Source organism: Brachyhypopomus gauderio, chromosome 11, assembly GCF_052324685.1.
Source record: "Brachyhypopomus gauderio isolate BG-103 chromosome 11, BGAUD_0.2, whole genome shotgun sequence".
NCBI lineage: Eukaryota > Metazoa > Chordata > Actinopteri > Gymnotiformes > Hypopomidae > Brachyhypopomus > Brachyhypopomus gauderio.
In genome coordinates this window covers 21,135,083-21,160,648 of record NC_135221.1, presented here as the reverse complement: position 1 = coordinate 21,160,648, position 25,566 = coordinate 21,135,083, and the positions used below count along the sequence as shown (strand labels likewise).

The window sequence follows — 25,566 nt, the reverse complement described above, 5'->3', positions numbered from 1 at the left end:
AGAAAATTGAATAAAAAAAGAGGATACAAACTTTTGGCAAAATGGCTACAGGTTTTGGAGAAACCGAGTGTCAATCAAGTGTTTAGCACACAGCCAACTAGCAGAGTGTCAGGTCCATGTCAGCGCCAGCACCATAGATGTACAGGAGCAGAATTTCTCTGGGCCGCTTCATACTATAATTTGTTACTCAAGTGCCAAATGCTGCAATTGATTTTCCTGTGTAGCACAGGCCATGTAATTAATTTATTTGTTCATTCGCCGCTGCGTTGGAGTGTGTGTGTGTGTGTGGGTGTGTGTGTGTGTGTTTGGGGGGAGGGGTGGGGGGTGGATTTATTTGTCAAACCAGGAGAGAAAAGGATCGTTCCACCCCTCCGGTCTGTTTTAAATAAAGGACTTACACCATTTTTCTCCATTCAAAGGCTGAATGAAAGGCTTTCATAGAAATTTACAGTGACATTTTTATACCCGGTACAGCAGAAGGCCTCATAAAGCATAAATATGTAACAAACAATCTGACTTTATATGATTACATATTGATAGACATAAAGTCAGGGATAAACACCAGACAGCCGTGAGGAATGCTAGGTGATATATACACACACACACACACACACACACACACACACACACACACACACCTGCCATCAAAGGGGATGTCTCCATGCAGTGTGTGTGTGCCCGCCTTGCCCAGGAGGAAGCGGACGCGCTGGAAGAAGGCGTGCGTGGTGGGCGGGGCCGTGGGCTCAGGAGGGGCGGGGCTCTGCTGGAGGAGGGCCAGGGGGTCCGGGGCGCCCCGGCACAAGGGCTTATTACTGCAGCTGCCCTGCTGACAGCAGTCCGGGTCCACACAGTCCACCAGGCCGTCTGAAAGACACACACGCACCAATGCAAAGGGATCATCAGATAAAAGGCCTAGTGCTCGCCTGCGGTTCTGATAATCACTTTAACAAAAGACTTGCGGGTGGAGGGCTGATTTTATGTGGGGACCCAAAGTGTCTGCTGCTAACCAAAGCCTCCATTTGAGTCAGCGACCACATTTACATGATTATTATCTAAATTCGAGCAGGTGGCATTCTCTGGTGCGTACAAAGCGTGCGACCTTACCACCGATTTGGTCTGAAAGTGCTTTTTTCTTTTTTTTCCTTCCATCTCCAAAATAGATTTTTCTTGACCTTAGCATGAGCATTTGTATCTGAATAAGAAGGTGATAGCATCCATAAAAATGGCAGGGTATTTCCATAACAATTTTATATATACACAACCCCCCCGTGCCCCCTCCCCACATATTGGGAGTGGCAGTGACATTTCTAGCTAACCACAGCATTACTTTATAAATGCCGGTAAGGGGCAAAAAAACCTTCTTGGAACACTGGCAATAATAGCTTTTGTCTGTGCCATAATGACCTATTTAAAGCCGTATTAACAACGTTGTGATCCTGGCGGCCATGTTATCCGTAGCTGGCTGGGTCTCGGAGTCCTTGTTGCTGTGAGATAAAGAAGTTAAAAGAGGATGAACTGAAGCATTTCTATTCAAGGTCACCCTCTCCTAAGGGCGCAAACAATTAAACACCACCAGGAAACACATTTGACTTGTAAATGTCCCCAGCTGCGTATTCAGCACAAGCAGTCCTGTAACAAGAGTCACCTCTTCTAAATACCAAGGTAGCTAGCTATGAAGCAGGAGGCCATATTGAAGGATTGACGTATTCGGTGGGGTGCAGCCGTCTGCTAACCGCACCAGGCGCTTTCAAGCAACTCAAGTTCAGCAGTGGGCAAATGTTTCAAGGAAAAAACAGAAACGTATATAAGATTAGCATAAATGTTTGAATGCAAACTCCCACTCACGGACGGGGTTCCGACTGTGGTCTCTGCCTCGTCGTGAAAATAAATAAATAAGTGGTTGCATAATACATAAGGGCATCTTATGTTAAGTTTATCTGAAGTTTGCGTTATCTAACATTTTTCAAATTCCATGCATAATTATGGTCACTGTCAATGTGCACACCACTTCAAAACTTTATTTGGCAAACGAATTCTACATTCTGACTATACTTCATGTGCAGAATGTTCTTCGGGTGCTAAAAATATGTATTTCTAAACACTTTTAGATTTTAATTTTAGATATTTCTTAATATCCTTCAAGGTCATTACCTAGACATGCGTATTTTAGTTCAGCTATGTATCAGACCTTGGATGCAAAAGCTTCATTTCTTCAGAGCCCATTAACTATGGTCTAACTTCATTATGTTGCCCTCCTCACCCCAGCTGAAAAGGCTTTGATTGTCATCTGTTTCCCTAAGGCCAGCTCCTAATGATGCCTCATTCAGAATATAAATGCTACTTTTAATGAGCACATGGTCAGACCCAGATACAAATACACATATACAAATACACATTAGACTTTGATTTCTACTCCAGACGCGTGTAATTGAGAAGAGCTCACCTCCCTTCTCCTCCACCCCCACCAGATAACACCCAGTTACCTCCGACAAGCCCATAAAGGTGGAGCGCGTGAAGACGGTGTGTACGCTACGTCAATTAGCACCCAGATCTGAGTATTGCTGAAAGAGCCTAAAATTTTCTGGTGAGTGTCCGTCAAGTCCAGATTCTCTTACTTTACAAAAGTGTGTCGAGAAGGTTCGAATAGCACTGAACAAAACTTGCCAGGTGAAGCCACTGTTCTAAAGGGCAAGGGGGGTCAGGGAGGGAGAGAGGGAGAGAGAGAGACAGACAGAGGGAGAGAGAGAGAGAGAGAGAGAGAGAGAGAGAGAGAGAGAGAGAGAGAGAGAGAGAGCGCACAGGTGAATAGGGAAATTTTCCGGCATTTCCCTTGTGACTAAACATTTGGTCGCTGAGCCCAACATATATGTAATATGAGTGTTCATATAACACTCCCCTCAGTCCCAGACGCCCAGCAGAGTCAGCTGGGGGGGTCGGCGACATTCAGCCCGGCGTTTCCCAACAGAAGTCTGGCTTGCGGATGACATGGAACGTGGACAACACAGATAACACGGACAACACGAACAATGCGGCTAACGCGGCTAACCAGGCCCTGCACCCCCCCCCCCCCCCCCCCCCCCACCCCCCCCCCCCTTTCCTGTGAAAACACCTGAGATTTCAAAGCCATATTTCAACTCATGTCCAATTTTGAGCTTCCAAATCTCAACATCTGTCGTCTTGGAGTAGGGGAGAGGCAGAGAGGAAAGGAAGCGATATTAAAAAGGACACATGCCTTGCCAAGAACCTGGGTCCGCACGACCAATCCACCTTTCATCTTAACCAGGCCGACTTATCAACAAATCATTTTCCCAGAGCAGAGCGTCACCCGTGGCCTGCGAGGATCTCGTTCCCCAAATCTCTAGCACAATCAGATGAGGCAGAGATTGGATTCATTCGCTCCATCTTTCTTTTTCTGTTTGGCACTCATGTTTGTTTTTCTATTCAACAAAAAAATATATATTAAAAACGGGAGAGTGAATGCGCTCCTTCATCTTTTACCTCAGAGGGACTGGAAGACATCAAAGGCATTAACCTACATCACGAAGATTAAAAATACGCTCAGTGAGTGGCCTGTAATAATGATGCTGACGAAAGAGCTAGGACAGACAAACCAAGTTGTTGACGTTACATCCTCCCTGACACTATTAGGAGACTGTGAGCTCGGTTCCTCGATCCATTCAGTAATTTGGCTCTGTATTCTTTCTTACTCCCTCTCTTTTTCTGTTTTTTTTGGCCCAACTGAGCCCCGCCTTCCCGACTTACCTCCGTCGTTGTCGACGTTGTCGTCACAGTTGCGCTCGGTCACGGCGTCGCAGCCGGGTCCGCTCCAGCCGGGCTGACAGGCACAGCGCCACCCGCTGTGTTCCAGGGTGCACCGTCCTTTCCCGTTACACAGGCCCGGGCAGCCATCTGGCACAGCGTTTAGGGTTAGCCATCTCCACCAGTGACATAACACTTACAGCACAGCAAAGCATTATGGGAACAAATGGCTGTAATATAGCTACAACTCACAATAAACTGCACTACAATATATATATTAGCTGAGAAGAACCCTTTAACATCGATTCCTCCAATTCTTCCTTGAGACCATGCCTGAAATGATAACTTTAACCCCTAAACTATACAATACACCCTACAGAGGCCATAAACGCATTAAAATCGACTAGGTGATTCAATTGAAATATTACTGGTATGTGTTGCTTTGAAAATCTATAATGAAACTGAATGGATTCATTTCCAGCGTCGTATGAGTGATAATACTGATATGCCACTCACCTTTTACCACAACATCCAGATCATGGGCTGTAAAGGAAAGAGAGATAACAGCAGAGGTGTACTAAACACTACACTACACACACACACACACACACACACACACACACACACACACACACACACACACACACACACACACACTGGCATAATTAAGGGAGACTTTACGGGGGAAGTCAGGAGCCGCAATTAGTTTGACACGTCTAAGGAAAGTACAGTGCAAGCCCCTTAATTCCCTTGTTAAAGTGCAAAGGGAATGAAATGAGTTCTTGGCTACGCTTTTAGCAAATGTCCGAGATTTAATGGCTTTTCTGGGGCTCGGCACAAGCTGTGGCTACTTGCAAATTCACCCGGCACTCCTTTGTCAGGGCTACTCCCGTTTTCAAATTTGTAATTCTTCGAACATCAGCTCGTCTGCAATCTACAAGCAGGGCTGGGGGGCGGGGCAGCTGAGGGGGGCGGGGCAGCTGAGGGAGTGGGGGGGGAATTTGTCGGGTTCTGCGTCGACAAGGAAATATTACGCTTTAATTGCTGCCAAATTAGTGGCGATGCAGCAGCAGATTAGCGCGGAGCTCTGAGGCTGCGTCAGCGGGGGTGGAGGGTGTTGGGTGGGGGTGGAGGGTGTTGGGTGGGGGGAGGAGGGTGTTGGGTGGGGGTGGAGGGTGTTGGGTGGGGGTGGAGGGTGTTGGGTAGGGGTGGAGGGTGTTGGGTGGAGGGTGTTGGGTGGGGGTGGAGGGTGTTGGGTGGGGGTGGAGGGTGTTGGGTGGAGGGTGTTGGGTGGGGGGTGTTGGGTGGGGGTGATGGGTGGGGGTGGAGGGTGTTCGGTAGGGGTGGAGGGTGTTGGGTGGGGGTGGAGGGTGTTGGGTGGGGGTGGAGGGTGTTGGGTGGGGGGTGTTGGGTGTTGGGTGGGGGTGGAGGGTGTTGGGTGGGGGTTGGAGGGTGTTGGGTGGGGGTGGAGGGTGTTGGGTGGGGGTTGGAGGGTGTTGGGTGGGGGTGGAGGGTGTTGGGTGGAGGATGTTGGGTGGGGGTTGGGAGTGTGTTGGGTGGGGGTGGAGGGTGTTGGGTGGAGGGTGTTGGGTGGGGGGTGGAGGGTGTTGGGTGGGGGTGGAGGGTGTTGGGTGGGGGTGGAGGGTGTTGGGTGTTGGGTGGGGGTGGAGGGTGTTGGGTGGGGGTGGAGGGTGTTGGGTGTTGGGTGGGGGTGGAGGGTGTTGGGTGGGGGTTGGGAGGGAGAGGATGGCGGATGCTTACCCAGGGTGCAGTGCTCGCCTTCCCAGCCCGGCTGACACTGGCACTTGCCATCCACACAGCGGCCGTGCTCCTCGCAACGCGGGTGACACGCCCTCTGGTCGCACGCCGCCCCGTCCCAGCCCTCTTCACACTGGCACCGGCCCTCCGAGCACACGCCGTGAGTGCCACACGCCAACGGGCACAGCTCTGACCACCCGGGTGTGTGACGGAGAGGCAGGTGGGAGGACCCAGAAAGGCGTGGAAAACAAACCATTACTCCATTACAAACAGCCTTAGAGAACAAACAGAAGAGGTTTTTTTGGGTTTTCTTTTTGGTGTCAACAACTTTTTATTGATTTTACACAAAACCAAGACTGCTGGGTTTTCTTTATTGTGAGATGATTCCTGATTCCCTAAGAAAACCTTTACAATCACGAACCAAGTGCACACTTAAAGCTACACGATAAATGTTTGCACTGCATGATCAAACTCTTCGAGAGCAGCTCTTCACATCCAGCCTCCCTTTACTACACAAAGTCATTTTCTAACATATTAATAAAATAGACTTTTTTTCACAGACACAGGGCCTCTTCTCCATAATTAGAGTGGGGAAGAGAATGGAAACTGCTGAAGGCCCAGAAAGCTCCCTTATCCCCACCCTGCCAGAACCATTCCAATTCAAATGTACTCTGCACTTAGGAAACTGTATTGAAATGGGAGGCTCAGGATCTAAGCTTCATTAGAATGATATTAGCATAGGCTTAAATAAGACTTAACGTTCTGCATCTGAACTAGATGATGATGTGATTAATAGTCTCTACCCCACTAGAATCACTGATTTTTTGAGGAACATAACATGGAGCATGACATGATGATGTGACATGACCGAGTAAACAAAAGCTCACACGTGCACAGATATACACACTCACACACACAAATGCACGCGCGCACACACACACACACACACACACACACACACACACACACACACGCACTCACAACACCCACACACACACACCTATGCACACACAACACCCACACACACACACACACTCACATAACACCCACATGCGCGCACACACACACACACACACACACACCCACCCACACGCACTCGCAACACCCACACACACACCCATGCACACATAACACCCACATGCGTACAAACACACACACACACACACACACACACACACACACACACACACACACACACACACACACACACACACACACACACAGAACATAAGCCTGATGTACTTCACTCATAGCACACCAGCCTTCATCTATAATCAGGCTATGACTTAAATCCATTTCAGTAGTAACAAACGCTAATGACCCGGTTAGGTCATAACGTGGACTTGATTATGTAGGGCATGTAGGGTGTGTAGGGTGTGTAGGGCATGTAGGGTGTAGGGTGTAGCATGTGTAGGGTGTGTAGGGTGTAGGGTGTGTAGGGTGTAGGGTGTTTAGGGTGTGTAGGGCATGTAGGGCATGTAGGGTGTAGGGTGTGTAGGGCATGTAGGGTGTGTAGGGTGTGTAGGGTGTGTAGGGCATGTAGGGTGTAGGGTGTAGCGTGTGTAGGGTGTGTAGGGTGTGTAGGGTGTGTAGGGCATGTAGGGTGTAGGGTGTGTAGGGCATGTAGGGTGTGTAGGGTGTAGGGTGTGTAGGGTGTGTAGGGCATGTAGGGTGTAGGGTGTGTAGGGCATGTAGGGCATGTAGGGTGTAGGGTGTGTAGGGCATGTAGGGTGTAGGGTGTGTAGGGTGTAGGGTGTTTAGGGTGTGTAGGGTGTGTAGGGCATGTAGGGTGTAGGGTGTGTAGGGCATGTAGGGTGTGTAGGGTGTGTAGGGTGTGTAGGGCATGTAGGGTGTAGCGTGTGTAGGGTGTGTAGGGTGTGTATGGCGTGTAGGGTGTGTAGGGCATGTAGGGTGTAGGGTGTGTAGGGCATGTAGGGTGTGTAGGGCATGTAGTGTGTGTAGGGTGTGTAGGGCATGTAGGGTGTGTAGGGTGTAGGGTGTGTAGGGTGTGTAGGGTGTGTAGGGGGCATGTAGGGTGTGTAGGGTGTAGGGTGTGTAGGGCGTGTAGGGTGTGTAGGGTGTAGGGTGTGTAGGGCATGTAGGGTGTGTAGGGTGTGTAGGGTGTGTAGGGCATGTAGGGTGTGTAGGGTGTGTAGGGCATGTAGGGTGTGTAGGGCATGTAGGGTGTAGGGTGTGTAGGGCATGTAGGGTGTAGGGTGTGTAGGGCATGTAGGGTGTAGGGTGTGTAGGGCATGTAGGGTGTGTAGGGTGTGTAGGGCATGTAGGGTGTGTAGGGTGTAGGGTGTGTAGGGTGTGTAGGGTGTAGGGTGTGTAGGGGGCATGTAGGGTGTGTAGGGTGTGTAGGGCATGTAGGGTGTGTAGGGCATGTAGGGTGTGTAGGGTGTGTAGGCCGTAGGGTGTGTAGGGCATGTAGGGTGTGTAGGGTGTGTAGGGCATCTAGGGTGTGTAGGGTGTGTAGGCCGTAGGGTGTGTAGGGCATGTAGGATGTGTAGGGTGTGTAGGGCATGTAGGGTGTGTAGGGCGTAGGGTTTAGTGCGTGTAGGGTGTAGGGCATGTAGGGTGTGTAGGGCGTAGGGTGTAGTGCGTGTAGGGTGTAGGGCGTGTAGGGCATGTAGGGCGTGTAGAGTGTAGGGTATAGGGCATGTAGGGCGTGTAGAGTGTAGGGTATAGGGCATGTAGGGCATGTAGAGTGTAGGGTATAGGGCATGTAGGGCGTGTAGAGTGTAGGGTATAGGGTGTAGGGCATGTAGGGTGTAGGGTGTGTAGAGTGTAGGGTATAGGGCATGTAGGGTGTGTAGGGCGTAGGGTGTAGTGCGTGTAGGGTGTAGGACGTGTAGGGCATGTAGGGCGTGTAGAGTGTAGGGTATAGGGCATGTAGGGTGTGTAGGGCGTAGGGTGTAGGGCGTGTAGAGTGTAGGGTGTAGGGTGTGTAGGGCATGTAGGGCGTGTAGAGTGTAGGGTGTAGAGTGTAGGGTGTAGGGCGTGTAGGGCATGTAGGGCGTGTAGAGTGTAGGGTGTAGAGTGTAGGGTGTAGGGCGTAGGGTGTAGGGCGTGTAGAGTGTAGGGTGTAGGGCGTAGGGTGTAGAGTGTAGGGTATAGGGCATGTAGGGCGTTGGGACACTCAGCTCTTCTGGACTTTCTGCAATGTCACTTGCAAATCAATAGCAATAAGCTGGCTGCTTATACAGACATTAGCAAACCTGTCACAAACCAGCTCCATGCAAAAAATGACCCAACACAATATTAGAATGGGAATTGTTTAAGTGTACAACTGTTTTAATGCTTATTAAAACATAATTATTATAACTAATTGTTTCAATAATACAATGCACAGCTCCATGTAATGTATCGCAACATATCACAATCTGGGATACATGTTCATATTTTGAGGAGCACTGTTTTATAACTGCAGTGTCCAGGGCTCTAGAATAATCCTTACATTGAAACATCTTACAAAATGGTCCAAACCCCAGCTGGTTCACTATATCCAAAAGAAGCGGCTGATTCGAGTTTGAGGTACATCCTGATCTTACAGAAGCTGTTGAGTTACAATAACCACCCCCCCTCCCCCCCAAACCCCACAATTCTCTGCTGCTCTGATTCCCACTCAGCAGAGGTTCTGAAGGCGTTGCGGGAGGGAAACTAAAGGGAAGTGAATGTTCCGTGCAGGCAGGAGAAAGAACAGGAGAAATCCAGATCTGAGAAATGAAACAACTAGAACTAGAGCTGGGGGAAGGGCCCTTTCCTCAGACGAGGCCGCACTCAAGTGCACGGAGAGGCTGCGTGAAACGAAATAAAATACTGCACCACCCTTCAATCTCCAAAAGCCTCGTGCTGATGAAAGGAGCACGGCAGGACTGGGCCTGAGGTAAACGCTATCAGAAATAATCATTTTTAATGAAACAACAACCAAAGTGGCACTTCAATCAATGGTTTAAAAAACTATGGGCAAAAAAAGCAAAAAAAAGACGAGCCGAAGACCCCCCCACAACCCCCCCGCCGAGCTGGAGATTCTCACTCTGATCAGCACGACGCTGCACTTTCAAGGTTACAATCTGGAAGGCAGCCAAAAAACTCTAACATACAGACATTAAAAAGTAGGCGTGGCCATCTTGGAGAACATCAAATAAGGTGCAGCTTCGACGTGTAAGGCGATGGTTCAATATCTGGCAAACGGCGCTGTGAAAGGATGAGATGTGAATCCTCTCGCTGATGCATGCTGGGTAGGATAAGGGCGTTTAGCAGATTTTACACTTCTAATTTGCTGTGCGCTCAGGTTGGCAGTAAACATTTATTAATCTCTGCATGAATAAAGACCTTAAAAATGATTACCATCATCGTTCATTTTTTCACCTCAAAACAATAGCGACAAATTTTAATAAACTCTTGACTAATTCACAAAACGGACTGATGCATATACATTGGATTGATAGAACAACATTGTTTCCTAAATAACTTGTGCACGTCAACATCGATGTATTGGTTCACCCCTATTAAAGAGGACGTTGGATAAACTACATAACCATACAACACTGCATGAAGTCTTTAGTGGCATGTGCACACTCTCTGTAGTGAAGTTATTTAATGAGTACTGCTGTAAACGAGTACGCCCCCACTCTCTATCCATCTCTACTTCTTCTTGTTACTCCAGTCCCCTTCATTACGCCGGCTGTCTGAAGATTCTCCCGACAGCCTCTTCCAAGACTAATCTCAAACGAAGGCTGACGAGCTCACCTAATTAGGCGAAATGTCCCACAGCCAAGCTTGCCTAAAGAATGGATTGCTATGCCCTCTCGCCACTGAAAGCTTGTAATGATGAATTTTAATACCACTTGCACCTACTGGTATCGGAAGCCACAAGTATGAACATCCTTTACGTACACGGCGACACTTTACTATAAAAAAAACAAGCTTGCCTGCTGGGCTAAACAAATGCAAATCAGTGTTGCGGTAGTGTACGCTGTTGTGGAATTAGCTCCTGAGCCACACGTTCACCTAGCTGATAAGTCACAGGTGTGGACTATTTAATACGTCGTAATTAGGTCAGCCTTGTCAGCCTGTCGAGAGTGGAGCATTTTCAAAGAGTGTGAGCGAGGACAGGTGGAGAGAAGTGTGGAAAAGTCTCGGAGCTCGGAAGAGACAGCACCGCGCGGCTGTGTACACCATGCTTCCTTATCTTCATGTTTTGGCTATCAATTGTTCCTCCTGAGCCACCGTATTATGTTTTTTTTTGCTTTACGGCTGGGGGCGGGGCAGTCATTTTGATTGACATGGGGTATGGGCTCGGTCATTTTAAGGTAATAGCTTTTGTTGGTCAGTGATTCACGGCTCATGAGCTTAATTATTGGACAAAATGAAAATGAATCACAGTAACACAAAGGTTAGTTTATAAACCTTAAAGCTGAATTACCGAATGAAAATCAAGGAAAAATTTGTTGCAAATCATAACGAAGGCAAAGCAATTAAAATTAGAGACACTGAACATAATTTTGTCGCGGTAAATCACAAAGTTGGAATAGCTTAGCAATGGGAATCACAACGGCTGCACAAGGACAAAGTTGCAAAACTCAGAGAACGCTAGAGTTCAGGGCTCGGGAGATGAGGCATAGTTACGTGACACTGAAAATAATGGCATTGAGCATAAAGGTCTGGAAACATTATCATGAACAGATGGGATTACAACCCAGCACCACCATGGTGGAAAAAGTAAGAACGGTGTTGAAGATCAAAGCTTGTGTGAAACCCAGCAGAGGTAGAGTCATAGCTGACATGGGGTTCAGCTTCTGGGACCAACTCACTCACCTTTAGAAATGATGTAACTACACCTACTGCAAATATGACTTACATGATCAAATGATCATTTTCATGCCACCTTAACTTATGTTTATTTCTTCCAGTTCTAAACAAAGCTGAGGAAGAATCCCGAAACTAAAAGTTATAGCAGTTATTATGTACATGCTGTGTAATAACCATGAACATTGAAGTTATTGTTGTCATTACATGCATGGCATGACAAAAAGATTCATTGTTATAACACCTTAATTTACATTTATTTCTTTCAGTGGTAATCAAAGCTAAATCAAAGCGGAATTTTCTGTAGAAACCTACATAATGTGTTCCCAAAGTCATATTAATGTTAGCTTTACACATGCAAGAATAAATCAAGTGAAATCAAGAAAGATAAAAAAAAAAACAAACAAAATTTATTTACAGCTCTATCTGCAAGAAGAGGATACAGAAAAGGGGGCGGGGCAGACTACTCCATTTTCAGGTGGTCAGAGGAACACAAGACAATTGAGACAATTCATCCGAGGTGCCATTAACACGTCTCTGTTTGCGACGTGTTCAACAGCAGAGGCGCCTGCACAGACACATGCGGCACGACGCTAGTCTCAGCCTGCTGCCACCCCAGCACCCCCCTCACACACACACACACACACACACACACACACACACACACACGGGAAATACAACGTACACATTCACACTGGAGAGCATAAAATCCCACCCACACACATGTGAAGTAACAGCCTTATACTCCGGCACACACACACACACACACACACACGCCCTCTGTTCGCACGCACGGTGTTCACACAGACACGCCGCAAATAAACAAAGCCACTATACAATAAAACAAAGCAACAAAGACGCTATGCGCACATATAAACAACACCCAGTGCAAACATTTTCTCCTTCAGCGTTAACAGGTAAAGTGCGCTGTCCTCTAACTGTGGAGGGGTTCACTCCATCCATGACTGCGGTCATGAAGATTCTTCATCATCACCATCATCATCATCATCATCATCATGAAGGAAGAACCTCAGATCCGTTCAGGAACGGTTTTTTTTTTGTTTCTGCTGAAATGCACTGCTGTGTGTTGGGAATGTGAAAACGTGAACAAGACCCCCAGCCCTGGTCAGGGTGCTCCCTGGACACTGGCCCCTTGACCGGTACCCAGTAGCATCTCTGCCCTGTGTGGGGGTATAGGTCCTCCAGTATTGGATTATAATCCACATAGACTACCAAGCATGGTTTATTTCATAAAATTCTGATAAATATATACCAGAATGCATATGTAATGATTATTTCCATACTAATCCAAATTATATATGTACGCACAATGCTTTTCAGATAAAGGCTTGTCCAGAAATGACACAAAACAACAAAATTTCCAACCTCTCCATCTGAACGTCAAAGTGCGGTTACTGCGGCTGTCACATATGTGATAGGCTCAGCCTACCTGTGTAGCAGTCGGAACCGGTCCAGTTGGGCTCACAGACACAGGTGCTGCTCTCGGGCATGTAGGTCCCGTGGCCTGAACACTGGTCCTGGCAGGCAGGAAGTGGGTTCTCACAGCTCATCCCGCCCCAGCCGGCCGAACACAGGCACTCGCCCTTGACACACACACCGCGGCCCGAACACTGAGGGTCCAGGCAGTCCACTGCAGACGGCCAGAAAGGAGAAGAGAAAACCGTCACTACCAGTGCTGGACAGTACAAAACGTTTTTTTGCTTGTTTGTTTTTGTGTATTATTTATTAATTTTTTGCGAGCATCACGTTCAAGTGATTAGTGCACGTGTGCTGACGCTATAACTCAACGGATGACGGTAAATATGGATTTTTGGTTATTGATTATGCAATTGATAGTCTGAAGTGAAGCCAATGGCAGTTGGGGGAAGAAAAAAACAACAACTCTGGGATGTTGCAGGATACAAGGACATGACTGAATTTTACAGCCTTATAATCGCATTTTTGCAGACTAAATGCTTCGCACCGTTCATCCCAAAGGTGCAGCACTTGATAAAGATCTCCTCCCATTTTACGAGCTCAGGGGGCATGAAGGAAGGGGGAAAAAACCCCTGCGTTCGCGACACCGTTCCGCCAGAGAGCTGGTTAACAAGACACGCCGAATAAAACGAGCCTTCGTGGCCGCCCCATACATTAACTGCACTCTCTGCGTCGCCTACTGTATTCATGGACTAGTAAATCTATTCCATTTAGCCAGTGTAATTAGTCTGATACTCCTGGCTTTTATCGAAGGCCTGGTGTCATCAACTCAAGGTTATATGCGTTGCCGGGGGTTTTAGACAGGGCCGCCATCATGGCTGCGGAGAGCGGGTGTGTTCGACTGGAGGCTCATTGATTTTGTGTTGCGAGCTCGGAAGCATCTGAGGACCATACGAACAAATGGGTGAAAAATAACCCAAGGGTCCCTGTGACTGGAGTCGTGCGCCCAGAGACGGGGGACAACGGCTGGGTGGAGGAAGCGCGTGGTGCGGTGAAGAGGGAAATGGCGTTTATTGTGTCTGTGGAGGTGCCCGGCTCCACTGCCGGAGATGAAAGGAAAAAAAGGCGCTAGCGCTGACGCTAATACGCCAACGCTAACACTAATGGACCAGAATGTTAACACTAACGGTGCTAATACGGAGTGACAGCTAATGGCTGTTATCTGGCCTTAGCCAAATCAGATGCTAGATGTTCCTTTTTGACTTCATTCATTTGAACTGAATGAATAGAATATGAGCGGTAATAAAACCACACAAACACACACACACACGTCTTGATTAGAGAATGTCCGTTGTTTGATTGGATTACAGAGGAATTGAAGCATCGATTCGCAGATGAGAATGTGTTATTGATTTTTGAATGAGGCTGCAGTCTGTTCTGCGGATAAGTGCCCCTTACACTACAAGGACCCAGCAATGGATCCACATTCTCATTCCTCACTCTTATAATGATACACCTTTCATATTCATTTTAGCCTAATTACAGAATACGTCACAGTCATTACTCTATAATAAGCTTTAAAATTAATAACCAAATAATAACCTTGAAGTTTAACAGGTTAACTATTGTATAATGATCTGTTTCACCACCTCTGTTTTCTTGCTAGCAGTCAGCGCTATAATAATAGGAATATTTTTTATGTAGCATGCAGTATTCATATAGTGTTTTTAATTGCAGGCTCTATCGAGATCTCCCAGCAGGCACAGAAGCAGTGACACTGGCATGCCACGCTCTCCAGATAGGGAAACGTTTAGAGGAGACTCTCCTTCGGTGCAATACAAGTCCCATTAGTGCTCATTGTGTTCTGGTGGGGGTGTGCGTGGGGTTTAGGGCGTGTCCTTGCCTTGTTCACAGTTGTTGCCCTTGTAGGTGGGAACGCAGATGCAGATGCCCTGGACGCAGTCGCCGTGGTTGGAGCAGGTCGGGTCCACGCACTGGTCCTCCTGGATGCTGCATTCGGGTCCTTTCCAGCCCTCGTGACACACACACCGGCCCTTCTCGTACTCGCCGTTACCGCTGCACAACACCGGGCAGGTGTCTGCACACACGGGGGCCCCGACGGAGCGGAGCAGGGGCAGGGGGGGAGACGGAACGAAACGAAATAGACACAGAAAGTGAGAGACAGCGAGCGAGAGAAAGACAGAAAGTGGAAAAGAAAGAATGATGGAGAGAAATCAGACAAGAGAGAGACAGGTGGAGTGAGAGAGAGAGAGCGAGTGAGAGAGAGAGAGAGAGCAGTGAGAAAGACAAAGCAAGAGAGGAGTGAGCAAGAATGGAGAGATGGCGTGGGGGGGGGGGGGGGTTAGCAACACAGGGTAGCAAGAGCTTAGCTTCAACAAACAAAATGCAAATGTTAATGCAACTGCTAATCCATCATTTAAGTCCCACCAAACAGACTGAAGATGTTTACATTTCCCCTCTGCAGAATTTCTCCTACCTTTCTGAAAAACAGCTAGTAGTGGTAACACTGTATTACAGAGTAAATCATTACCTTGCTAGACTAAAGCAAGACCCTGATATTCTGTCTAATTCTGTTTAATTCATTCAAACATCTTGCATAACTCTACTAGATTCTTATAGTCAGGTTCTCCAGAAACACACATTCACTTGAATAAACGGTTCTGCTATAACAGACGGCGAACGCCAGTGACACAAGTACGTGTGCGGGCCGTTTGAAACAGCCTCATTTGTTACTCTGCTCTTTCTGTCGTGAAGGAAGTGACAGGGCCTCACCGTCCACGGGCTTAATGACGGGAAAAATGTCCGCCTGGTGCTGCTCGTCCCACCAAGCCCGGCGCCCGGAGCGCGGATCAGCCGAGCATTCGCACCGCTTCCGTCTGGGAAGCTCCGGGCCACAGGGAACAGAAATCCAAACACGCAGGCATTCGGCAGACGGGGGGACTGCAATGTCGGGCCAGGCGCAAGTAGATTACATTGCGCATTCTGATATTCATTCCATCTGATTTCATTCACACAAATATCAGCGCCACCCTGCAGCCGTCTACATGTTTTCCATTTACACCGGTGCCGTCAGGTCCTCGCCAGACGGAGCCCGATTGAAAACAGGACGCGGCGAACCTCCGGCCGGGCGGGGGGGCGAGTCCCGGGGTACGACGATCGCCCTGTCGCCGCATCACCTCGCTCTCGACGTTGGCGGCCGGCTACGCGCCTTGCACTCAGAACCTGTTTCGGGCCGCTGCGTTGGTCGCTCTCCGTTTGTGCGCCGGACGCCTGTTTCCCCGGTACCCGGGGGTTCGTTTCCACATCGCCTCACGCTTAATAAAAAGACCCGCCGGGGCGCGGCCCACAGCCGCTCCCCACGGACGCCAGTCAAAGGAAGCCATTCGTACTGAATATGGAACCAGTGTGCTGGAGTTGCAGGCCCCCAGCAGCACAGCAAACATATTTAATCAATACTGATGCAAATGAGGATGCCGACTGCTTTTGCAACTCTCTCTCTCTCTCTCTCTCTCTCTCTCTCTCTCTGTCCCTATCTGTAGGTATCCCACTAAGCCCCACGCTCAGTGGAAATGTGTTAATCCTTGCTGTAGTTTTAATTTGCCCAGATGCCACCTGAGCTGATTCCTGATTGAATCCCCCGCACCGAGGGCTCCAGACACAGTGTGCAAACGGATGTCGGTAATAAGCTGGCGTTAGCTGCTACCCGCAACATCGCTTCTAGGTGAGTGCAACCTAAGCCAGCCGCTTTCGTCAGCCGGCGTGTGAGCGGATGCCCGAATCCCCAGGCAGCGTGACACCGCACGTGGGCCACCTCAAGGCCCGGCCCTGTCGGCCTGGCAGTGCCAAAAAAGGACGGCAAATTGGGGCTTGGGCTAGGGGGGGCTTGGTGTCAAACTCTCATATAACGGCTAAACCCTCGCCTTGGACGTCCTTGCTAAGGTCATTCGCCCGCCGCGGTATTCTCAGGCACGGACCGGGCCGGAGTGGAGTGGCAAAGATCTGGGCCTGTCAAGCACACCCCCGCAACATCCCTGGCGTGGTGCCAGGTGATACGCCCCTACAACATCCCTGGCGTAGTGCCAAGTCTGGCCGTTATGTTCACCAGTTATTCACAGGCCTGGAAGGTCCGGAGACCGGAAAGGGCTGCAGGAATCAAGCCAGAGTAATAGGCTGTAAGAAGCGGTGAATGACATCTCTGAGACCAGGAGGGGCGGCCCAAACTGGACTGATTTATCGGCTCTGTGCATTCCAGCCGAGCCCTTTTTAAAGTCTCTGAAGCCTATAATCATTTACAAGCATGACGATGAAGGGATCGAGGGAGAGAGAGAGAGAGGAGAGAAACAGAGATAGAGAGAGTGCTCTCTCAGAGAACCACCAATGAATTGCGCGTAAAAAAAAACATTCACTGGCAATTTCTCCATCTTTTTTGCTTTCCCCTTTTTTGTTTTTGTTTTGAGTACTCACGAGAGAGGCAGCAGAGATCACCCCCAGCAGAGATCACCCCCAGCAGAGTTCACCCCCAGCAGAGTTCACCCCCAGCTGCCTCACATCTCCGGGCCTACCTAGATATTTTGGCATTTATTTGCCCAAATGTAAATGCCAAAACATAGTCAACTATGGAAGCCCAGAAGGATCAATTCTGTGTACTATCCTCAAGAGAACAGAACACGGATTATGTTACATAAAAACCTCATCTGTGAAGTCTGATTTCCCAATGAAGAGAATTTTAATGATGGGGCGGCCAAGCGACACGTGGCATGGGCGGTCCAGGAGCGTGAGTCAGTGCAGGTGCATGCTGGGATAGCCTCCTGGCCCCGTGCGTTACTTAGCCACTGTTACACGCCTGTTCTTTTAGGATGTGATTAATGGGGCATGTGTAAAAATTACACCACCTCTGTCAAACTGCCCCACTTTGAAGAAAGCACCCGAGCTCTGAGCTGGCACGGTTTACATTGAATATCAAAAAAAGAGAGAAAAAAAAAAAACAAGTGGTATACTTGGAGACCTCACGATGCATCTGCTGGTATATGACATGGAATGCACGTTTCCCATAATCCTGCGGTACCGAGAGCCCGGCGTGCATGTTAGCGCTGAGGAAGCAGCAGTGTACTGCAGAACTCCAGCGGGAACAGCTGCGTGAGGCGCTGGCGTAAGCCGACGACGTCTCCCAGAGCTGCTGTCACCGCCGGAGACGCGCGCACGGCTGTACACAACGTACACGCATCATAATCTTAGGCCAACACGTTTGCGAAGGTTTCCGCCGGTGTTTGCTTTGGAGGAGAAAAGAAAGGTTGCGTGTTCTCTGGGAAGTTCGGGGGGGAGGGGGGGGTGTACACAAAAACCGCAGTGAGGCGGCGAAGCCGATTTGAACTAAACCCTCCTGTCAGCTGTGTCCTCTGGACCCCACGCAGGGGCTAGTTCTCCGGTCGTGGAATGATGTGACCCTGTTCCTTCAGCCCTTGGAGATGGGAGGGGGGGGGGGGGGGGCAGGAGAACCGGGGGGGTAGTTAATGACCGAGGCCAAATAGCCCTTAACCTTGGCGGACCCAGGACCGTCAGGACCGTGATGTGGCTACTGACCTTTCTCACAGGTGGGCCCCAGGAAGCCAGCGAAACAGTGGCAGTGGCCCGCCACACATTCTCCATTACCATTGCAGTTTGAGGAACATCCATCCATTGATTCTGCACAGTGAGAGATAAAAGGGGGTTCACAGAAAATCCTTAACGCTCTCGATACACACCTTCATCAATAAAGACCTACACCATCTGAATGCCTATGGGATAATGTCACCAACACAAGTATTAGGTCTGGAATGTCTATGGTTATGTTTATTTGATAGTGATGTCATGGGGCTGATGCTATTTGCTGCTTTGCCATAATCCTCTACACCGACTACAGCAGTAATGATAAGCAGTCATTTTTTTATTATTATTACAGCACGATTGCACTGTTTTGCTGTTGTTTGGACACAATTGTGTTTAGATCAGTTCAACTATCACTACCACATATGACATACAAAGTCTGAAGGCATACAAAGCATGTTTTTTACATCATGGACTTGTGTTGCTACAACTGTGCCAAAGCTTACATCATGCTGTTAACAAAAAGACATTTCAAAATTAAAAACCGTACCGACTGGAAAGCCAAACAAAAGGGCTCAGGAGGATGTGTGAGGAGGGTATCACAAGGGAGACGTTTTGGGGTTAGAATGAAGAAATGGGTTTCTTTCAAATCCATGGCACAGCTTCCGGCACACAGAGCCCCACTACGTAAACCGTACATAAGTGATATATTTATCCCTCTATCCTTTGCCTGTACCCACACACAGTAGGCACGTGAGATCAGGAGCCATAATTAGGACACATTTTGTATTTGTGAAAACGTGGACATGGCTGACAAGTTCATGTAAAGTCAGCCAGCTATTTCCACGCAGAGATATTTACGCCCAGAGAGTGGCACGGTTTACAGTATGTAGACGCCATATGGTATTACAAACCATACGCCAAAGGACCCTGCTAATTACTGCCGTTTAGACCACCAGCAAGTGTCCACGCACTGTTTGCCAAAAGCAAGCGTCTGTGGTTTTACATCTTTAATTCTTATTGACACATCACATTCTAATGTTCAATTAAGGCATAAATGTGCTTGTTTAATAATGCATAATTTACAAATGCTTAACTCACAGGTAGACACACAGGTGCTGCGCATTTTTACCCCACACATTATCCCAAAGAATTGCAAAGACGCCGTACAAGTTGCAGCATATAATATTTTATTCATTCATTTCAATACTGGCTCCTTTAAGGCAGATGCACTCTAAGATTTAGAAAGAACGAAAGAAAGGTAAGAAAGAACTAACAAACAAAGGCCGGTCAATCTTACCACATGAATGTCGCCCCTCACAAGGCAGTTGTGTTTCCATTTCAGTGCTGAATGAATGTGAAAGTGCTCTTAGGACGAGATTTTTTCCTCTGCGGTCTTCTCTGTGGGTTTTGGCATGTGTCTAAGTGCTGTGTTATTGTGTTACGCGCACACACTTCTACTGAGAAATCAACAAAGTTTTGCCGTGCCGCCATCCACCGCGCACACTTTTTCATGCATCTGTCAAAGGTTTGAAATCGATCTTGGATAAAGAAACCTCTGATGGCAAGGTGTCTTAAAGCAGAAGAAAACTCCTTGGTTTAGGCGTCTGCTGACTAGCATGCTATTCTGCTGCTGTCTTAAAGTGCCAATTTCTTAGCAGTCGTACGACTGTTACAGCCACAGCTAGCGTCCAACGGTGTACATAAAGTCCCTCGCAGTGTAATTTATGCATAAAAACAAAAAAATGCAAACAATGCAAAAAAATAACCTCGCCATAATATATGATTTATTATTATTATTATTTCATGTTTTTGAAATGCTTGCCTGTAGTGCCAGAGGAAATATGTGAGCAAAGAATATGCCACGGTGCAGATACTGGATAATTTTTAGTTCTTTTCATGAGAAGCTGAAATGTCCACTTAACTAGCTGGATTAATAACAGTTGTTATAAGAAATGCAGCTTGTTAGCCAGTGTTAATGAACTTAAAATAATTCAACAATCTCACTCCCTAGTTATGAACTTTGGCATATATGATATATTTAGCTATTTAGCTTGACTGCATTACATACATTTATGGCAATATTTGGATTTTGGAGTTCAACGATAACCAGACAGCAAACTATAATGACATTACTCAAAGATTTTTTGCGGGTGAATTTATTAATTTTGGAATAGAATTTGCCTCAGCTAAAATCTAGCATTCATCAGTATGCACAAGCATGCACTCTGTAAAAAGTAATTATGCAATGTGAATATTTGAATAATATTTTATAAATTATCTTATCGGATTTTATAGGCTGCTGGCTCCAAGCAAGCCCTTCTCAGAGGTGCTGGACACAACACAGCAATAGCAGCAACTTCTAACTTCACTACTCGTTTTTTGTTTTAGTAAGAGCTGAAAAGACAAGGCCTATTCCTATTCTACGGCCAACCTAGCAACACTAGCTAGACATAGTCCCCTATTCCCTACTCTTGGGAGCCTCACTTTAATGCAGTAGGAGTGGACACTAGGGGTAGCTTGCCTTCACGAGGTGTAGGCCATTTTAAATGGATGCTATAATGGCAGGAAACAGCAACTGTTGGAGGCGTTCTCTCTCTCTCATGCACACACACACACACACACACACACACACACACACACACACACACACACACACACACACACATATATATAAAGCTCCTTCCATGCTGGGTACTGTAGTTTCCCTGTGTTGATCCTCAGCAGTGTGTAGGCTGTGAAATGATTTACATGATGTACTGACTGAGCACTGTGTAGGAGAGCAACATAAAGAACTAATACTAATACAAATACTAATACTAATACTAATGCTAATGAAGTGTTAAAGCATTTATGATGCAAATGGCCTACAATTCTGCTCAGTACTGCAAAATGCAGTAATCGGTGACAACTAACTACACACAAAAAAAGTTTAAAAACAAATATACGTGTCTATGACCCAAAGGATCATGGACATTTTTCCTGTGCTCAAAAGCTGATTGTCCTGATTAATTTTGTTCACAAACCTTATGTGCAAACCTGCTCGGTATAGCGAGCGCTGCACCTTCGGCGAGCTAACCCGTCCACCCGACAGGTGAGTCCCATCAAGATGCTGATTAAACTGCCTGATTACGCAGGGACGCCGTGCGCTAGGACGGTTCTGCTGTAAAGCGCCGTCATGCTATTCATCCAGCGCCATCACGCTGACTTTCGGCAGGATAATTCTCGGTCCCGCGCTTCAAAGACCTGTCCACAGTCTGGAAAACCTGAAGAATGCCCTGCGCCTTCAATGCTTGCCTGCTCAGTAGTTTAGGATATGACACGGCAGACAGGTTTGGCAAGACGGGCCTGCTCAGCGTCCCGGAAGATACGCATGAACTCTTTTCCAGGATAATGTATCACGCTCCATAATGCCAGCAGTGCCTAATGAAATGAATTCAATTTCCTGTGATTAAAACTTACTGAACTCTTTGAAAGACATTTTTGGTTGGGTTTATAACATGTTCAGTGGCTGCTAATTCAACCTGATAATCCAAAATGCTACACACTACATCAATAAAACATTTTTTTTCTTTGTAGATATTATACCTGAACGTTTCTAAGTAGATGTGAAACTTCTGAAACACCCCGTCTCTCTGTACTATAATAATCATAAATAATCATCATCAAGCAGACGCAAGCTTACCGATAATGGTGCTCAGCAGCAGAACCTGCTCCATCTTCTTGCCGTCGTTGTACAGTGCCAGGTACCAGGTCCCTGGGTCCATGTACTCAATGAAGCCCGTCTCCAGCAACGAGACAAGCTGCAGGTTCCTGGGCACCGAGCCCGAGTTCTCAGACACTTTTGCTTCCTGCTTGATCAACTGCTTGCCATCCAGGAGCTTTACAAAGTCAAACTGAAAGGAACGGGGGGGGGGGGGGGGTAGAAGGAGTGATAATAGTGAGTCAGCATCAGGGAATCTGGTAGATGGATATCTTGGTATCTCCAGCATGGATGAGGTTTTAGGTCTTCCTGCTTGAGGAACAGTCAGATGTTCCACTCTAGTCGGTGGTCTACTGCGCTCTCCCATAAAGCACACTAGTCTCGTGTGTGTTTGCAAACATCTGAGAAATATAGGCAACAGGTATTGCACGCCAAGTGTCACATTGAAGTATTATACGGGAGTAGACTCAAGTAGGCTAGTTCTCTGATGCTTTCAAACTACAGTGTTGCCCTGCTCAACTCTTGAACCCTGAGATCTTTGATCTTCACGCTCCCCCCCCCTTACGGTGTGTTGATTTTTATAATCCTGTCTGCATACACTCCCTTCCCCAGATCTCTGTACCTGCGCCGTGTTGGCGAAGCTCTTTGATCTCTTTCTGATTCTCAGCAGGGCTGGGTTCCCACTGTCTCCCGCACTCCCTCTCGCACGCAGCCACTCACTTACTGTACTCCTGCGAGCCGGTTCCGTGACGGATCAGGCCCAGGAACCGCACGAGTCGACATGCCGGGCGCGCAAAAACGCAGGGGCCCAATTTGTTTGGATGGGTATCTGACCCATCCGGGGCCGGGCCTCCTTTCCCGTTCGTGGGCGGCTGAGATAACGAGGGCCGGCGCTCGCTCACACGCAGGCACGGCGCTGCACGGACAGATAAGTGGGCCGTGACAGTCCCCTCGGGCCTGGTGCTGCCCCCCCCCCACACACACACACCCCCACCACCACCTCCATTACGTGTCACTAGCATTTGCTTATTTCCTGCATGAAGAGCAGAGCTGGCAGGGATCGACTACCCTCCGCCTGCCGGGTTCTGGTACCGCTGCCTTTCCCTCCTGCAGGACAAAGGAGGAGGTGGTAGGCTTTTGGGGAGGCGCGGGGTGGGCTGCTGCCCCGGATCCAGTAAATACCGATGATTCAAAGTGCTGTGTTAATGCGCCTCGGGATATCGCAGCCCTCCTGACAGCCATAGTGAGTCAGGAGCTTCATGTATGTGGCGCTCGGCCAACGGGCAACAACTCCCTCAGGTAGAAGTGAGAAGCAGGTCCTTCTCCTTCGCCCGCTCCCCGAACCGGGCCCGGAGCAGTGGCTCCTTAAGAAGGGTCTTTGCACAGGGGTAATAATCAATCCAAGTTCACGATCGGTTATTGATTATCAATAGTAGTGCCCGTTCTAACATCGGTGTACATGCGGGTAGCTGCCCCCCCCCCCCCCCCCCCCCTCTTTAATCTCCTGGTGCTCTAGTAATGCATCTCTGCCATTTTTTTGTAGAGGAGGAAATATCCTTGAACTAGGATAAAGTGAAGCATGCTCGGGGGATTACTGTCACATTAATGTCAGACAACATCTAATTAGTCTCTGTCATGTCTAAGCTTGCAGGTCTAGCGAATAGTAAGGACACTGCTTCTTTTTTTTTGGGTGAGTCAGAGAGTTGGGGGGGGGGCGGTTTGTGCTTGGGGGGCAAAGCCTCCAAACGGCCAGTCAGATTACCCAATAGGACCCAGACTGGAGGTCTGCTTGTACAACAAGGCCTGGTCAAGCACAGCGTATGTCCGCAGGGGTGAGCTGAGGCTTTTAGGTGTAGATTACTCAATGTCACTGACTACACAACACACACACACACACACACACACAGCCAAACACCAAAAACAGACACGCACAACTGATTGGCACATGTTGGTACACACTTTCATCGTCCAAGTCTTTACCGGCTGCATGCCATTTGACAGAAATGTGGGCTCTAGAACGAGGCACCTGGAAGAGAAATGCGACGAGAGTGTATACAAACAGCCCCTGCTTAATGTCCATCTGAGTATTTCAGCAACACACCAAGGAGTTTGCATTAAAAGATCGCTTATGCGTTTCATGTGGGGTTAACAGGAATCTTGGGGCCCTTAATTGAAAATGGCTGTTTTCAAAACAACAAGATCCCAGCGAATGCATGCCGGAAGCTTCCATCTCTGAGCGCGGCGTATAATGGGGAACAAATTCAAAGGTATCCGGAGAACGTATGAAAAACTCCCGGGGGAGACGGCCTGTCAGAACGCAAGCAAGATGGCTTTTTATGTAGCGCTTTCAGCTGGGCTTTGTGATGGTGGTGGGGAGGGGGGGGGTGATTAGGGGCTGCGGATGGGGCGAACAGAATAACTGAGAGGTGCTGGTTGTACCTGTGTGTGCGTGGGCGGGATGTTCCTCCTGCCGTAGACGCCGAGCAGAGCGTCGCGAGACAGCGACAGGTTGAACTTGACGTAAGTCGGGTGGTGCACAGCCAGGTGTAGGCGCCAGAAGAGGCCCGGCGGGATGGCCTGCACCACCTGCGTCCCGATGTCCACCTCTCCGTGCTCGATGGCCCGCCCGCGCTGGAGCTTATCTGCGACACACGCAGACAAAGGCACACGTGACAAAGAGCCCGACGGGCGCCGCAGCTCGCTTAGGCCGCGGGCCGGCGCGGGTCACGTGCCAACCGAGCTAATTAAACCTTCACATTAACCGCCTGCCTGACCTCTATTGTGTCCCGTGAAGGAGTCCATAAAACAAGAGTGGCCGGTGAAGGCTGCTGAATTCATCTTCCCGGACCACCCCATTGTGCCGGCCCGAGTTTAACCTCCTCCAGCTCTATTGTTGGCTCGACTTCATTGTACGCCATCTCCTAGCCGTCCTCGCGACCTACCTCAACTAAGATTGAGAGCGCAAGGCGGCAGTAGCCCTCGGTCGTTACCAGACAAAGGCGAGGCAGACCTGAGTGGTGATTTATGAACACGCCTGCTTATTTTCAATCTATAATGCCTAAAGCTCCCTTACTACAAATTATTGAGAGGCGTTGAGTCAATGGGAGGCAGAAGGTGATAAATCACGGCACGTGTCGGCAGTAAAGGAGACGTTTCTCGCAGCGGCCAGTCGGATGCCGCCTCTCCACTGCACAGTCAGGGCAGAGAGCTCAGCTCCATCACACAGACAGTGACATCCTGTCCCAAGCTTACTCGCAAGAGCAAAGATCCCTCGCATTTCTGGAATAAGCACAGATTAGCCCATTAAAAATGCCTTAGTGTGAGCAATTGCCCCTGAGATTAAAGATTTCTTTCTCCCTTTACTCAGGCCTTAATAAAGACCTCAGTAATTGGGCATAATGCTCTAAGCCAAAAATCACACATAGCGCTCTCCTAAAAGCTATGATAAAGCTATGATTTTCAGCTTCACACTATGTTATGTCAATGTGTCC

At 48.3% G+C, this 25,566-nt stretch overlaps 1 protein-coding gene across 3 annotated transcripts in view; it reads right to left on the bottom strand.

Moving 5' to 3' along the window:
• LOC143527453 (teneurin-1-like) overlaps window positions 1-25,566 on the bottom strand; it is a 141,535-nt gene that overhangs the window by 39,753 nt on the left and 76,216 nt on the right. For all 3 annotated transcript variants that reach the window (XM_077022676.1, XM_077022677.1, XM_077022678.1), the window contains 9 exons: window positions 24,515-24,717; window positions 22,058-22,268; window positions 18,370-18,471; window positions 14,672-14,866; window positions 12,782-12,982; window positions 5,521-5,706; window positions 4,276-4,302; window positions 3,763-3,909; window positions 639-864 (listed from right to left, as the gene is read on the bottom strand). In XM_077022676.1, the coding sequence (XP_076878791.1) occupies window positions 639-864; window positions 3,763-3,909; window positions 4,276-4,302; window positions 5,521-5,706; window positions 12,782-12,982; window positions 14,672-14,866; window positions 18,370-18,471; window positions 22,058-22,268; window positions 24,515-24,717 (1,498 nt within the window). The remainder of the gene's footprint in view (window positions 1-638; window positions 865-3,762; window positions 3,910-4,275; window positions 4,303-5,520; window positions 5,707-12,781; window positions 12,983-14,671; window positions 14,867-18,369; window positions 18,472-22,057; window positions 22,269-24,514; window positions 24,718-25,566) is intronic.